At 28.6% G+C, this 15,971-nt stretch overlaps 1 protein-coding gene across 2 annotated transcripts; it reads right to left on the bottom strand.

The window, feature by feature from the left end:
* Positions 1 to 5,636: 5,636 nt before the first annotated feature.
* Positions 5,637 to 7,863, bottom strand: LOC106329525 (transcription factor MYB108-like). 2 transcript variants are annotated; one of them, XM_013768209.1, is made up of 4 exons: positions 7,550 to 7,863; positions 6,714 to 6,843; positions 6,099 to 6,519; positions 5,637 to 5,965 (listed from the first exon to the last, which is right to left on the bottom strand). In XM_013768209.1, exons 1-4 carry the CDS (start codon positions 7,701 to 7,703, stop codon positions 5,849 to 5,851), a joined length of 822 nt encoding a protein of 273 aa, XP_013623663.1. In that variant the 5' UTR covers positions 7,704 to 7,863; the 3' UTR covers positions 5,637 to 5,848. The 2 variants fall into 2 exon arrangements, with proteins under 2 accessions (XP_013623663.1, XP_013623662.1); XM_013768208.1 differs by having other exon boundaries at positions 5,637 to 6,519; positions 7,550 to 7,862.
* Positions 7,864 to 15,971: the final 8,108 nt, after the last annotated feature.

Raw genomic sequence — 15,971 nt, 5'->3', positions numbered from 1 at the left:
AAGGTATCTAACTGAAGCCCATAAGTCAGTCTTATGGGTTTTATTAACAACTGACCTATGGAGCAGTCATTGTTAAAGCCCATAACTCAATTATTAAGCCCAAACGGTGAGTGTTACTTTTATGTAAGCAAATTTCAATTTGGACAACCATGCGCACACTTTACAGATGTTTTTTTTTTTTCTGGTTATCAAATATCAATGTGGGTTTGACGAGGATTGTTCACTTTATGGATTGTTTGAACTTATTTATGTGAAGAAGAAAAAATGGAGAAGTTGAATTTTTCAAAATCATAAGAGCTATTTAATCATATTATTGTTCATATTAGATGCCTAACCACGATAATTCAAGCATGTGGGTTTAATGATAGACGTTTATTCAAGTACTAGGTAGTAATCCGCGCTGGGATAAGGTATCTATATAAATCTTAAAATTATATATTCTGATTATGTATAACATAGGTTTTTTTTTACAATAAATCACATTATCGGTTATTGAATGTTAAGGATATAATATGTCTAAGAAAGCCACGAGTCACTGCTAAATAATACTCCCTCTGTTTTTTATTACTTGATGTTTTACTATCAAAAGTATCACTAAATTACAATATAAAATTAGTTTATTTAATTATAAATAAAAAATTAGAAAAAAAATCTAATTGATTACACAGTTTTTGATAAAGTTAAAGTTACATATATTTGTGCAAACTTCGTCTATTATGAAATAACAAAACTTCGTAAAACATCAAGTATATTGAAACTGAGAGAATACAATACAAACATAAGTTTCCCTGGGCCATATGTGGATTTGCGGCTTACACCATTTGTCGATTCCTATTTTCTTTAATTTTCTCTCAAAAAAATGAAAATAACATTCCTCGATAAAAGAAGCAAAAAAGGATTTAGGGTTCTTACTGATCAGTCCTCTTCGATTGACCTGACCTATAGATCGGTCCTCTTCGATTGACCTGACCAATTTGATTCCTGTTGTAAAATCAAAAATGTATTTCCCAATCTTTTTTCACTAAGCTTTCTTTTATCCAATCTCAATGGATTTTAGAATTACGTATCTGCGAAAACATTCACGGCAAACGAATTCGTCTGTTCGTGAGTTCGTTCGCCGTGAATGTTTTTGCAGATTCTTGTATGTTGGTGTAATGTACTCATTACCTAAGAAAACATTCAAGGTTCGAGGTCTTTAAAAACGGTCAGTGTGTTATGAGCATCTCTGTTTTGCGTACAAATTGTAAATGTTTATGACTATATATCTCCATAGTGTTTATCTAAGTAACTTGTCTTACTTAAATTAAACATGGCTGACCAACGTTAAATGTGAACTGGTCATTTCTTCTTTTGCCTTAATCAAAGAATGCTGTCATTCTCTCTAGTTAAAGACCTCGAACCTCGTAACTTTTGTCCATAGTAGATACACGAAACAGATCGATCCTTTTTAGTTATGTCACTGCATCTTAGTTATAGATATTCTCTTTTGTGACACCTCATTGTTTTATTTTGTCTTTTGATTAACGTTCCATACAGAAAGTTTTGATAAGTCTCACAAGTATTTGTTTGCATTAAAGTTACAATTTTGGTGAGAAACGTTCTCTACATGACACCTCAGCATTTTGCAAAATAAAAGCTTCTAATGAAACCACGTCAGACACATTGTTAATAAACCTTTAAGTTAAGTTTTAAAAGTGTTTCGGATATCCGAGAATGAGATAGGATATAACGTGCAACAGTTTGTTTGTTTTTTTTTCAGTTTGTTTTCTTAATATATAGCTAGTACGGTCTTATCTTCAGTCCACATGCGTATGTAGTTATCAACCAAATATATATAAGTTTTAGCAGACGTTTTGGATGATATTTTCACTTGGTGATTGATATAAAAATGTGTGAGACAATATATATACATACAAAAGAACAAAGTTTAATTTATAAGAGAAAAATAATACGAAAGAACTAACTTTTACTAATAATTGATAAATTTGTGTCACAACTCCAGTTGGATATTGATGCGTTTTCTAATCTAAAACATTCTTGCTGAATACTAACTGAACTGATAAATTAAACTGATATTTACATGAAGTAAACTAAAACCGCTTTCTTAAGCATGATTGTATTATAAAACTCTCTTAGTACAAGAAATGCATCTCATCTTTAAACTTTCCCACAATATTTAGATTATTCGACGTCATCAGCATGTAAATCGTATATTACATAAGCATATTCTCTATGCCGAAAATGTGGAAAAAAATGAATTCTTCAAATACAATGTCTTTCACTGGTTTCAGATTAGATGGTAATGATAATAAATTAATAATATATGTAAAGCAAAAGTGAGACCCAGAAAAAGCAAAGTTGACGCCAACGTGTAAGTCTTTGGACGGGTTGACCATGACCATTCAAAAAGATTATTGTCGGTCCTTCGTTGTGCTAGCCTTCCCCAGCAATGGAATATTAACCCTAACGAATCATCGAGTGTTTTTTTTTTCCTGTCATGTCTTTTCTGAATAGGGTCATATATGAAGAATCCATCTCACACCGTTAGTTGATGACAAGTATTTAAAATACATTTACTACCATATGAGCTAAAAGAATAAGAGTGAAGGTAGCTGGAAATATAGAAGCCAAGGATTTTAGGATAATTTTTTTTAAAAAAAACCGTGATTATTATAGTAATAGTAATTTTGATGGGCAATATACCAACATTATATAATGTCAAATTTATATGCTACTTGTTAGTGGTCTTGCCTTGGGTAGTTTAGGTTATATAGCTAGTATTTTCATGGCCTCTCAACGAAACTTTAACGTTTTTGTTGCAGAAAATTTATTTAAAAATATTGAATATTTATTGTGTGGTGTAAGAACAGGGTACGTAGCCCACATACAAAGTTGAAAAGTTTGCCTTCTGAAAAGTTAATAATAATTTCCTTTTTAGTCTGAAACCACTATGTATTATGCTCCACACAATGGAATGGAAAATCTTGAATTCCAAAATCTTATGCTATGAGAAGCCAAGCACGTTGTGCAAACAACTAGTCCAATTTTCATTGATATATGTGTAACTATCAGAACTAAGTCTTGGTAGCATCAAGATTTCAATCTATGAGTCATTTTGGATAAAGTTTGATAAAAATTTTGCTGGTGAATATAGATTTTCATATTTTGGGACCACTATGGATCTTGGCCTGCCTTTTAGGCGTCGGCTTGCTTGCTCACCATACCATACCTCCTACGAAATTTCATTCTCTTAGCCGCCACAACCTTCTAAGTCTTCCCTCTCCTTCACTAGCTACTTTAATCACATGCCTTTTCTCAATTCCATCACGTGTCATATCCATAAGATGTGCAACATGTAAATGTTATGTTATACGTGTGTGAAATCAATATTTGAGTTTAGAAGATATTCCACTCCATAGGAAAATTGAGGACAGCTGCAATATGCTTAAAGGACCAAGTTGGTGTATAGAACTAAAAGACTTGGACTAAAGTTTTTTTAACGGCTCACAATTCATGTTTGATTGCAAGAAATGGAGATTTAAGCTTACGTAGATACCGTATCCAATTAAACATTTATGTTAATTGGATTTCTTTTTGTAACTATGTTAATTGGATTTCTTGTCAAAGTATATTATCCTGTTATCTTGATTCTCATCAATTTTGTTTAACTAGATTCATTTTCCAACACAATAATGTATATAACTACACTCACAAGGGGTGTAGTGTAACTATTTACCACTGTTAATGGTGTGATCAAAGCAAGAAATGCATAGTGTAGTGGTTTGTTCGAGTGGATAGAATTAATTAGTTCATGTGGGTCAAGACCATTGATCCTTTAAGCAATAATATGTGTTGCAGAGTAAGAACACGGTTTTGTCTGGATAATGGTGTAACGGTCCGTACAATAATGCGGTTTCCAATAATTAATTAAGGCTTTTGGACATATCTAGTGGTGGTTATGTGATGTAGATAAGTATTTGGATAATATCTTATTATTCGTTTTATTAATTAATTAGATAATTATCTTTATTATTTAGGGTTTTTATGGTTTTATTATATATAGCCATTGAAGCTTAGTTTGTATTCAATTTATGAGTTGATTGATTATTAATAAAAGTTGAGAGTTTTCTTTTTTGTTCCTTGTTTTCGGTATATCATAGGTGATCTCAACGAATTTAAGAAGACACTGATCTTAGGCATTTTTAGACAAAATAGGATCATCGTGATATCGGTTAATACGGTTAGTTCTACTGCATCAGGTGGTATCAGAGCTGGTGTTTTGGTTTCTTAATCAAAACTCGATTCTAGAATCATGGAGAGTTTGTTCCTCGAAAGTGAACATATTGTTTACATGGAAGTTCACGGTAATCCAGTGTACGACTTAAACGGAGACGAAGTTGAAAAAGATCTCAGCGAGATTTATGGCTCTCCGATCTTTGACCTCTATGATGGTGTTGATCCGATCTTTGATGATCCAATCGTTTCCATCTTTGATGAGGTAGAATTTGTTATTGACGTGTGTGCACAAGATGCCAAAACCATAGATTTTGTCTTTGGTGACAAAGCTTTTGATACGTTTTTGAACGTTACGTGTTCTAACGCGTTGGCAAAAGAATCTTTACACAAATTTGCTATGAAGTTCAAGAGGAGAAGGAGGCAACTGATTATGTCACGTGCTGTAATAGTTTCTTGGCAAACAAAACGGTTTAACACAAATGATCAATATACTCGATGGCTTGAAGAATTTTACATATGAAGTAGAAGAAGAAAACTAATCGAAGACTACGGCTAAGATTCGAGGGCGAATCTTCTCCAACCCGGAGAGAATGATGCAGATAAGTATTTAGAATATTTCCAAATATCTTATTATTTGTTTTATTAATTATTTAGATAATTATCTTTATTATTTAGGGTTTTTATGGTTTTATTATATATAGTCATTGAGGCTTAAGTTTGTATTCAATTTATGAGTTGATTGATTATTAATAAAAGTTTAGAGTTTTCTCTTTTGTTCCTTGTTTTCGGTAGATCATAGGTGATCTCAACGAATTTAAGAAGACATTGATCTTAGGCATTCTTAGACTAAATAGGATCATCGTGTTATCGGTTACTAAGGTTAGTTCCGCTGCATCATTATCATCACTAATTTAGCATATATTTGAACAAACAGTTAACTTTTCAATAAATAAAACTCATAGTATCCACCTTAAAAGCAAAGCCTAGATCAGAGCCAATGATCATACACCAAGTGGTGTTAACACTCAAATTTTAAATGTCTTCTTTTGAACCCAAAGAAAGGCTTCCCCACACACTAACTCTTTTTCTTTCCATGTACATGCCCCATAGACATACTTCCCAAAAAGCAATAATAGTTTTTGGATTATATATCTTTTGAAAATATTTTCTGGTGTGTTGTTTTATTTGTTTGTGTCATATCTTGGGGTTAAGTACATAATAAGATGGAACCAATAAATAGAACGAGCTTACGTCGTTGAGATATTAGTAATTAAATGAATAATGTGATTTATGCTTCCATTGAGGAAATCACTCAATCTATAGTGTGAAAACAATTTCGATTATTCAAGTTTAAAGTATGTATAGCACTGATGACTTGTTTGTTATCTTAAAATAAATCATAAAATAATCTTCATCCATACTTAGGAGTTATCCACAAAATATCATTACAATCCCCACCCCAAAAAAAAAACTAATCAAATTAAGCGATTTGTTAAACGCCATGGTATATGATCAAGCTTGGAATAAAAAAGCTGATCATATATCATAATTAATTATCGTAAACACAGTCCTTATCCTTAATTACTCCCTTGAACAAATACCTTTTACATACTTAAAAGACCCTAGTTTGTTTTAATCTGTATTCAGAAGTCGTTATTATTGTTGAACTGTTGTTGCTGCTGACAAAACCAGAAGTCTTCATCACTTTCTCCAATGTTCCATAAACTCTCTGAAGAAGAAGAAACAACTTCATCAATATTTTCAAACCAGTCGAGGTTACTCTGCTCATGCGTAGCTGTTAAATCTTCGTCTAGTAATCCAGAATAATCGATATAATTATCCGGTAACATTTGTGGACCCACCAAATTCTGATCCGGGTTCGGTTTTGGAGCGTTGTAGTAATCCGTCAAGTCTGACACCGGAGACACTGCCACGCTGGAGTTTTCCGGCGTGATATAATTGTTGTTGTTCATTACACCAAGTCGTTCTCCGATGGAGTTGTTATTGTTGTAATCATACGTCATGAATTCATTGTTAGAAGTTGTGATGCATGATGACGTGGTGGCTGATCCTGTGGTCGAGATTAATGATGCGGCGGAGGCCGAGGCAGATTGGATCCTCTCGACAAGCCGAGGCATCCACATATACTTCATCGTGTCTTTAAATTGTTGGCTGTTGACATCGCATTTAAGCTGCTTTGCATGTTTTTGCACTCGCGTTCTCCAATAGTTCTTGATCTCATTGTCTGTTCTTCCCGGTAGATACTGGGCGATTTTTGACCATCTATTCATTGTAAAACACACACATATACAAATTAAATTAACTGTTTCAACTTTATCTGTGTGGAAAACGAACTTAAAATGATACCTATGTGATTTATTTTTTGAATGAAATACCTATGTGATTTAAGAGATCTTTATAGCTCATGAAATTAAACGATACAAAACAATACTACTGTTCAATCATTTAGAACATACCGATTGCCCCATTGGGAATGAAGTTCGAGGATCAAGAGTTGTTCTTCGAGGGTAATGTTTCCACGGCGAACGTCAGGGCGGAGATAGTTTAGCCACCGTAGTCTACAGCTTTTACCAGTTCGTTGGAGTCCTGTTTCAATGGCAAAAGTATATATGATGATTAATTTACCGGTCGGTCATGTATACGTATTATGATGATTTTCATACGGAATAAACTCTTTAGAATAAAGTCTCATATTTGGTAAAGTTATATAGAAACTCCCAACAACAAAAAGATGGACCGTACTATAGTATGATTCAAAGTGTAAATTGTCCTAAGGGTCTTTTTCTTCAAGCTTTCTTCCATTGAGTTAGTGCTCTCCCCATATAGATGATGACCATTAATTCCCATTAGTTCCTCTTTGTTTTTCACCTTTTTCAATAACCAAATTTGGATATTTTGTTCAAAACTGAGATGGTTGATAATTGAACCCATTGCTAAAACATCTCACTAAATTCATCAATATTTGATTTATTGGAATGAAATTATTTTTTGAAATAAGAAAGAGAAAAACAAAGAAACATGAGAGGTATGCACTTTTTGATTCATACCTATGAACTGTGAAGGGTCTTTTTCATCTATGCATAAAACTCTTTAGAAAAGAAAATGGGTAACCTAAAAAAAAACAATCACACATCGTGATTGAATCATGAAAATGATTGAACATAAAGTGAACACATCAATTATGTTATGCAACTTGTCCTTGGGCTCTTTAGCCAAAAAGATGCGCATAGAAGTAGAACATACATATATATATATATATATATATTGTAGGTATACATGAAATGAATCATACCTGCACAACGAGAAAGAGAGTTCCATCGACCTTCTCCATGAGTAGCAATGTAATCGGTGAGCTTAAAGTCTTCTTCAGCTGTCCATGGACCTCTCTTCAGGTCCATTTCGTCTTCCATGTTGTTCTTCTTGAAGCTTCTTCCTTTCTCATCCATTGATGAACAGAAGAGACCCACAAAGGAGATTCTTGAGCTAAGAGATTGAGACTTTCAACCCTTTTTATGTGGTTTTTGTGAAGGGAGAGAGATTGATATTTTTGGAGTTATTTGTAGATAGAGAAAGGATGAGTTATGAATGCACAAGAAAGTAAGAAGTTGTGGGTTTTATTTTTATAGAAGAGAAAAGATGATAGTTTTTAATTTTGGTTTTTATTTTAAAAATTATTTGGAACATGTGGGAAGAAGGGACCATACAGCCGTAATTATAGGAAGAACTTTTATTTATCCTCCTATATATCGGTGATGATCGGTTTGACTGTGATTTTAAAAATTTAGCTGTAGATGTTTAGCTGTAGATAAATCGGTTGTAGCTGTAAAGTTGTTACTGTAAACTTTTTCTGCAGAGACTTTTGCTGTAGTTGAATTTGTTGTAACGGTAATCTATAAGCGGTAGATATTTTAAAATAAAATAGGTAAAATATGTTTTGTTTATATATAATTATTATTTTATATTAATTAAAATAAGTTATATTAATACATTTTATAAATTATAAAAGTTTTTTATTTAAAATATGATATGTAAATAATATTTATTTTATTTAAATATTTTATTAATTTAAATATGATATGTAAATAATATTTATTTAAATATTTTATTAATTCGATAGTTTTTCATTTTTCATTTATTTAATTAAAGCTTTTAAAAAGAAACTATTCATAGAATTACCTAATCTAATCTATGTTTCCAAATATACAATTAGGCATCTTAAATATAAATGAATTAACATAATTTGTTTATAGAAATAATTAAATATCTAGATTACATTTTATAAATTGATAATATACATATAAATACATGTGATTCTATAGAAACAATTATAAAAACGGTTTTTATTATCTTTATATTAGTAGTGAATAAAATAAATCATAGATTTTAGAAAACTAATTAATCTAAACTTCATAATATTAATTAAATTCAATCATTCACTATATATAGTATAAAAATGTGTCAAATGAATGCAAAACAGTTAAATATATAATTCTAAAAAATTTCAATTGAGAAGTCATTTTTAGTAATTTATGCTGATGTATCGCTCATAGAAAGCTTTCCAATTAATTGTTATAATTTGATTGTTTAATGATTTTTCATTTTTCATTTATTTAATTAAAGTTTTTAAAAGGAAACTATTCATAGAATTGCCTAATCTAATCTATGTTTCCAAATATACAATTAAGCATCTTAAATATAAATGAATTAACATAATTTGTTTATATAAATAATTAAATATATAGATTACATTATATAAATTGATAAGGTACATATAAATACATATGATTCTATATAAACAATTATAAAAACGATTTTTATTATGTTTATATTAGTAGTGAATAAAATAAATCACAGATTTTAGAAAACTAATTAATCTAAACTTAATAATATTAATTAATTTCACTCATTCACTATATATAGTATAAAAATGTGTCAAATGAATGCAAAACAGTCAAATATATAATTCTAAAAAAAAATCCAATCAGTTTCCAATGATAATGTGATATCATATATGCGTTATCACTTTTATAAATGATTAAAATATTTTTATATTTTAAAACATAAAAATTATATGGTAAGTTATTTAAACATATATTAATCAATAAAAAGTTTATTTAATTCATCTATTAATATAAATAGATGAATTAACATTATTATATGGTAATTCATTTAAAATTATATTATTTGGTAATTCATTTAGTTTATAATATGGTAACTCATTTGATTTTATTAATCAAATTATTTTCCACATGATTTTTCTAGAGTTAAATACTCTATTAATATAATTCATATAGCTTGGATTATAGTAAAATTAGCTTGCTTATTTTTAATAGGAAAAAAAGCAGACATAAAAAAAACAAGAGGGAAAAATAAAAAATATATTCTTTTTTGCATTCTTGGCATTTTTATATTCTTATGTATTTAATTTTTACTTGCTTGTCGAAGTGCATGTACTTTTCGCGTTACTATAAATGTGAACTAATTAGCTTTATGCGTTTTTAAAATGTTAAGAGAAATTTAGTAAGGAAGTTCAATAAAAATGATCATCTCTACAATTGTTTAATTCAAAAATGAAAAATATAATATAAATTGAAAGCAATAAAAATTATTTAAAAATTAATGAGATGTATTTTTTACGCTATAATAAACTTTTAAAACGTATGATAATAAACTTTTAACAAAATTTATACAAATAAAAACATTATATTTCATATAATATTGGATCTCACATTAATATTAAGTATATGCCTAAAATAACGACATTTGGTTATTTAAAAATTGAAATATTATTTTTTCTTATTAGTTAATCAGATTTAATTGATATAGGTATGTTATAATTTAATTTAAAATAAATTAAAAAATAATTTTAAAAGATATGTAAACTATGATTAGTTTTAATTAAAAACATTTGGTTGAATGAGTTAGTTTTTGATAAAATAGTGTGATGATTAGAGATAATTTAAGGAATAATTTGTTTGTTTAACCCATTTGAGGTTTATGTTAAACACTAAATTAAAAAAAAATGAGTGAGAAAGTGTGATTTTGAACAAATTATGAGAAAATTTGCTTAAACTACCATTTTCCTAATACATGTTTTTATCTTTACCTTAACCAAATTTATCCTTAGTTTTAAAGAGATAAATCCTACTATATATTAATTGAGAAGCTACTTAATTGACTTTTGATTATGGCTCTTTAATAGGTTAAGTTTTAAAAAATAATTATAATTTGATTAGTTGTTGACATTTATTAGTTATTATTTTAATCAGATCTAAAAATAAAAGGTAACTCTAGAACTAATTAAATCAAATTACCAAATAACACAAATGATATTACAAATAATGATTTATGGTAACTAATTGTAGAATTAGAGAAAACATATATATGTTTTATCAATTTCTTTATTTTTATCAATTAGTTATATATAGTTAAATAAAATACTTTAGCATTTTTTATAGAAATAAATTTAATGGTTATATATTATTATATAAAAGAATTATATTTGTAGGTAACGAATTATTATTACTTCTATGTTTTTAAAGCACACACAAAACCGTTTGCAAAAAGAAATTTCATGATAAAAGACTCCGATCATTGTATTGATCATATTGGAGTTACACAAAAAAACACACTCTTTTTTTTCTCTTGAGAGCTAGAGTATTTTCGGTTTTTCATGTGTTAAACTAAATTATAAAGTAATTCTACAACCAATTATCTGAATTAATTATAACTAGGTGTTTTGCCCGCACATGTGGGCATAATTCTTTTATATATATATTTATTAATAAATGTACTATTAATTTTAAAGAATTATTTTAAGTCAAACATTAAATTCGTAATATTTTTATGAATCTTTCAATTTCTTAATTTCTTAATTTTTATTAATTTAAAAACATTATTTTGGACAACATTGTCAATATTTTATTATTTTAAAATATGTTATTATCTTTAAACAATTTTAATTATATTAACTTATAATAATTATCTAATTAAATAACAAATATACAACAGCTAATATAAAGCAATGTTATTCAATCAAATTTTTGAAATTACCGAAACCCACAAAATCTCAAAATAAATCAAACGCAAAACAATGTTCAACTTAACCCAACCTTACATATTATTAATTAAAGTAAATAAACGATTGATATTGTATAATTATATTGTGAAATATCTTCCATAATACTCTATTTGTTTCATAATAAGTGTCACTTAGATACATTTCATGCATATTAAAAAAATAACAAAATATATTAATCTATTCTTATTTATTATACAATTATTTAAATTAAAATGATTTACTTAAACATCTATTGGTTATTTAAAAGGATAAAAAAGAGATTTGATGTAAAAATTTACATTGGAAATGTAGAATGACATTTTTTTGAAACAAAATAAAAAAAACTAAAACGATATTCTTTTTAAACAAAGATAACTGAATAAACACTAAAATAGACCAACCATGTTGACAAATAAAACATTAATATATAATGTACAAAAAAATTGCTATCTATTGTTATACCCATTTCTAAATGCTATAATAGAGAAGAAATATGTTATAGTCAATCTCTATTTTTCATTTATAATAAAGACTGTATTTTCTTCTAAATATAGAGATTAGATAGTATTTCTTTATTATAAAATTATATTTTTTATTTTCAAAATGGTTTTTTAACTTTCAAACATTAATAATTATAACTGAAACAAATAATTTTGGAATAAATTTTTATAAAAAAAATAGAATCACATTTTTCTTTACATAATAGTCTTTGAAATAAATTGTAATTTAAACAAAGTTATAATTCTATGAAATTCTTGAAAAACATAAAAGTAAATAGAGTTAATTAAAAATTAATATTTTGAAAATATTCTCTTTTGGAGCCAGATGTTTTGAAAATATTTTAAAATAATTACATTCCTAGTAAAAAAAATATTTATAAAAATCAAAAATAACAAACAATTTTATATCAACTCTATAGTTATTGCTTATATACCTTCTTTTATTATTTTAATATTAAAATAATTTTAATAGTTCAAAAAATATTCCATGACATATTACGTCTACAACAAATATAAATCAATTTTTGTTATTTTTTATTTACATATTTTTAGTATTTTAGTATAATGATAAATCTAATTATTATATACTACTAATTATAAAAATTAGTGAATAAGAAATAAATATGTAGATAAACACAAAATAAATACCTGAAATTATCTTTTCTTTTTTCAAAAACTTGTTTCATTTATTTTTTTGAGATAACTTTTATAATATTAATTTTTAATCAGATAAACAATTGATTGTATTTTAATTATAGTTTAATTAAAATTATTTACTAAAAATAATAACTTTGCCCCAAAATCATGGAAAATGTGACAATTAAGCAAATTCACTTCTCAAATAATAGTATAGATATTTGTTTCTGTAAGAGAACGATTTTTAATGACTAAGGTTTATGTTTTTGAACTATTTTAAATCTCACGTATCTTCTTAAAATATATACTGAAATTTTTGATTATCTAAATATTTGATAAAATTTTTAAAGATAATATATATTTTTTTATATAATATAACTATCCGCAAAATTGCGGGCAAACACCTAGTACCCTTTTAAATACGTTCCAGTTCTGTTTGTAAACTTTTTAAAAACTCAAATTCTTTTTTATGTTTTAATATTGACGATGCATAAAAGGGAAACTGCCGAATACGAGCAGCCCATTAGGCTGATAAAAATATTTTGAAAAATCAATAGTATGAACTAGTTTGATAACGAGGGATAATATTTCACATTTTGAGAAAATTATAAAAGTGAATACTTACGATTCATTTTTTAAAAAAAAAGTTGAACTAACATCTTTCAAATTAAAAACGTAAACTATTACGAGATAAGACAAATAGTCTTTATAGTTGGAAAAAAATTGCAGGAAACAAACTTTATTATATAAATTTTGATTCCTCTAATTTGTATTTAAAATGATTGTGACTCATGTTAAGTTAATAAGAATTTATATACGTAGTGGCGGATTGTTTGCTTGCTAAGCTCCAGGGCCGGTTCATTGGAGGGGACAAGCGGTGCGACCGCTCCGGGCCCAAGCCCGTGTCCCTCCGTATAATACTAATTAAGGGACCTAATTTTTTTATAAATCTATATTTTTATATATATAAAAAATATAAATATAATAAATAAAATTGAAAAGGACCCAAAATTATTTGATATGTATATAGTTTTATTTTCATTACAAAATATACAAAATATTATTTATTAAATTTTAAAAATATTTTAAACATTATCTATATATAAATTTTAGAGGGTAAATTTTTTTTTTCTTGCCTTAGGGTCCCTAACAGTGTTGAGCCGGCCCTGCTAAGCTCTTTGCAGAGCTGATGATTCTTCTAAAAAATATTTTACTGTAGCATGGCTTCCCACAAACGTATATAACGTAATACACAATATTAATCGATAAGTATGGCTATCAGGAACAGGATTTCATCACTAATGAACCGTAAGCCAGCGTTTTATACTACCATGATGCAATCGTTGGCTTGGCAGGACCAGTAATTCTTAAGCTCCAACCTCATTGTTTTTTTTCATATGTTTTTTTCTTTCGTAGTGAAAGCATAAACCTCCGTCGTCGTCTGTGACATGATTTTTTTTCGTTGATAATCAATTTAAAATTTCAGAAAAAAAAATGCACATTCTGAATTTGATGGCTTTCATATTGTTTAGAAGACATCTAAACATTATTATAATTAAAGAACTTTTGTAGGTGGCACGTACGTCACGTGTTGTTACTACAAAGTGAGTGAAGTGTAAATGACTTGATACACACTCACAAGTCACAACTATAAAACACACAGAATATAATTGAGACATATATGTAGAAATAATTCATTTGTCTTAGCTCTTTTTTTTTTGTGAAAACTTCATCAACTCGAAATCAATGTGGTTGGTACAGATACGCATCAAGCGCTTGCTTGGCTAGTCCATCTTCCAATACAAAGTTAATGCGACTACGAAAAATAAAGCGAGCAAGCTCCATAGAGTTTGAGAAAGAGATAACATCGGAGACGATTCTGTGAAGATCAGAGAAATTTGATTCGCCTTCAACCGCTGCTATCAGTTGAGAAGAATCAGATTCGAAGATCACTTTCGTCAATCCTAGGGCCCATGCATGTTCCATGGCTTCTCTCAGTGCTAATCCCTGTGCCACGAGAGAAGAAATCACAAAAGAGGTTGGTTTACTATGAGATAAAATTATCTCTCCATTTGCACAGTAAAAACTCCACGCTAAACCGGCTGTCGAAATTCCAGGCCGCCAGGCTGCGTCAGATCTGCATATGATTGCATCAGAGTAGTTTTCGATCTGCGGAGCGGTGCGTTGGGGTTGCGTTCTTATGTCGTTGCTTTGAGCCGCTTGCCATTCCCTTGCGCTGGTAAGAGCTTTGAGTAATGTGTTTTGCCCCGAGAAGATTCGATTTTGAAAGATTTTTTGATTCCTTGCGAGCCAGATTGACCAGATTATCCAAGCGGCAAGATGTGTGGAGTTGATACCTGTTGGAGGAAGTGGTTTGGTCTGCATAGCAAACTGGATCCCCTCTTGGACATTTAAAATCTGATATGTGTCGAGGTTTGAGGCAAAGGGGCATCTTTCCAGACATCTTTAGCGAAGGGGCAATGGAAGAAGAGATGTTTAATCAAAAATCCTTAGTTACTTTAGTTTCAATATAGAATCACTTTTGCAAGTTTCAAAAGTTACGAAAAACTATGAGATCTAAAACTTAGACAGCCAAATTATTTTTTTTTTGGGTACAAAACAGCCAAATTGTTACTTATGGACGAATAAAATTTTATTATCAGCTATATCTCTGCCTATAAAAAGCTACCTCTGACACAACTGATTGTGATGATCTGCATCCATAATATTTTGATTCTTAACATCCTTTACATCGGTCTCCAATTCGGGGTAAGTAGAAACGGGAAACTGTAAAGAACCTTTTAAATACCAGATAATATTTTTTTTATAAGAAAATTATCGCAGCCAATGGATTGGGCATATCAGCACGAGGCCACGAACACCTGAAATACTGAAATATATCCTTTTCTTGCAAGACTTGTAAGCCTTGATGTCTAATCATGATTGTTTGGTCGATATCATAATCTAATTAATGAAAATAATTAAAATAAAGAGGTAATAATGTATACTTGGTTTTCATAAGTTATGTGATTGGGCCAAAATTGTGAATCAATAAACAATGTGCCAAAGAATTCCTGTGGGCATCATTAGTACAAATCCAAAGGAATCAGTTAGAACAACACAAGGACGCTCTCATACATCCATGTATATATCTTGTATAATAATTCATTAAAACGTTACACTTTTTCTTTGTAATTTCGCCGCAATTTAACATGTTACTAGATTTTGACCCGTACTTGAAAGGGCGGGTATATTTTTTTGTTTTAACGTTTTTGAGAAATTTAACTTTTATATTTATGTTATTTTTTGTAATCATATTTATATTTAATGTTGATTTAATTGAATATAATTTTTGGTAACTACATTAAATATGTCAAACTGTTTAACTATACACTATTATATGCATTTCAGAATTTTTATTAAAAAAATTATAAAGTCTGCAATATATTATATTTTTTTATTAGTTACCTAGCATAATAGTCAAAAATATTCATACTTAAAAAGATCCGAAAATCAAA

This window comes from Brassica oleracea, chromosome C3 (assembly GCF_000695525.1).
Source record: "Brassica oleracea var. oleracea cultivar TO1000 chromosome C3, BOL, whole genome shotgun sequence".
NCBI lineage: Eukaryota > Viridiplantae > Streptophyta > Magnoliopsida > Brassicales > Brassicaceae > Brassica > Brassica oleracea.
This window is presented reverse-complemented; position numbering and strand designations above follow the sequence as displayed.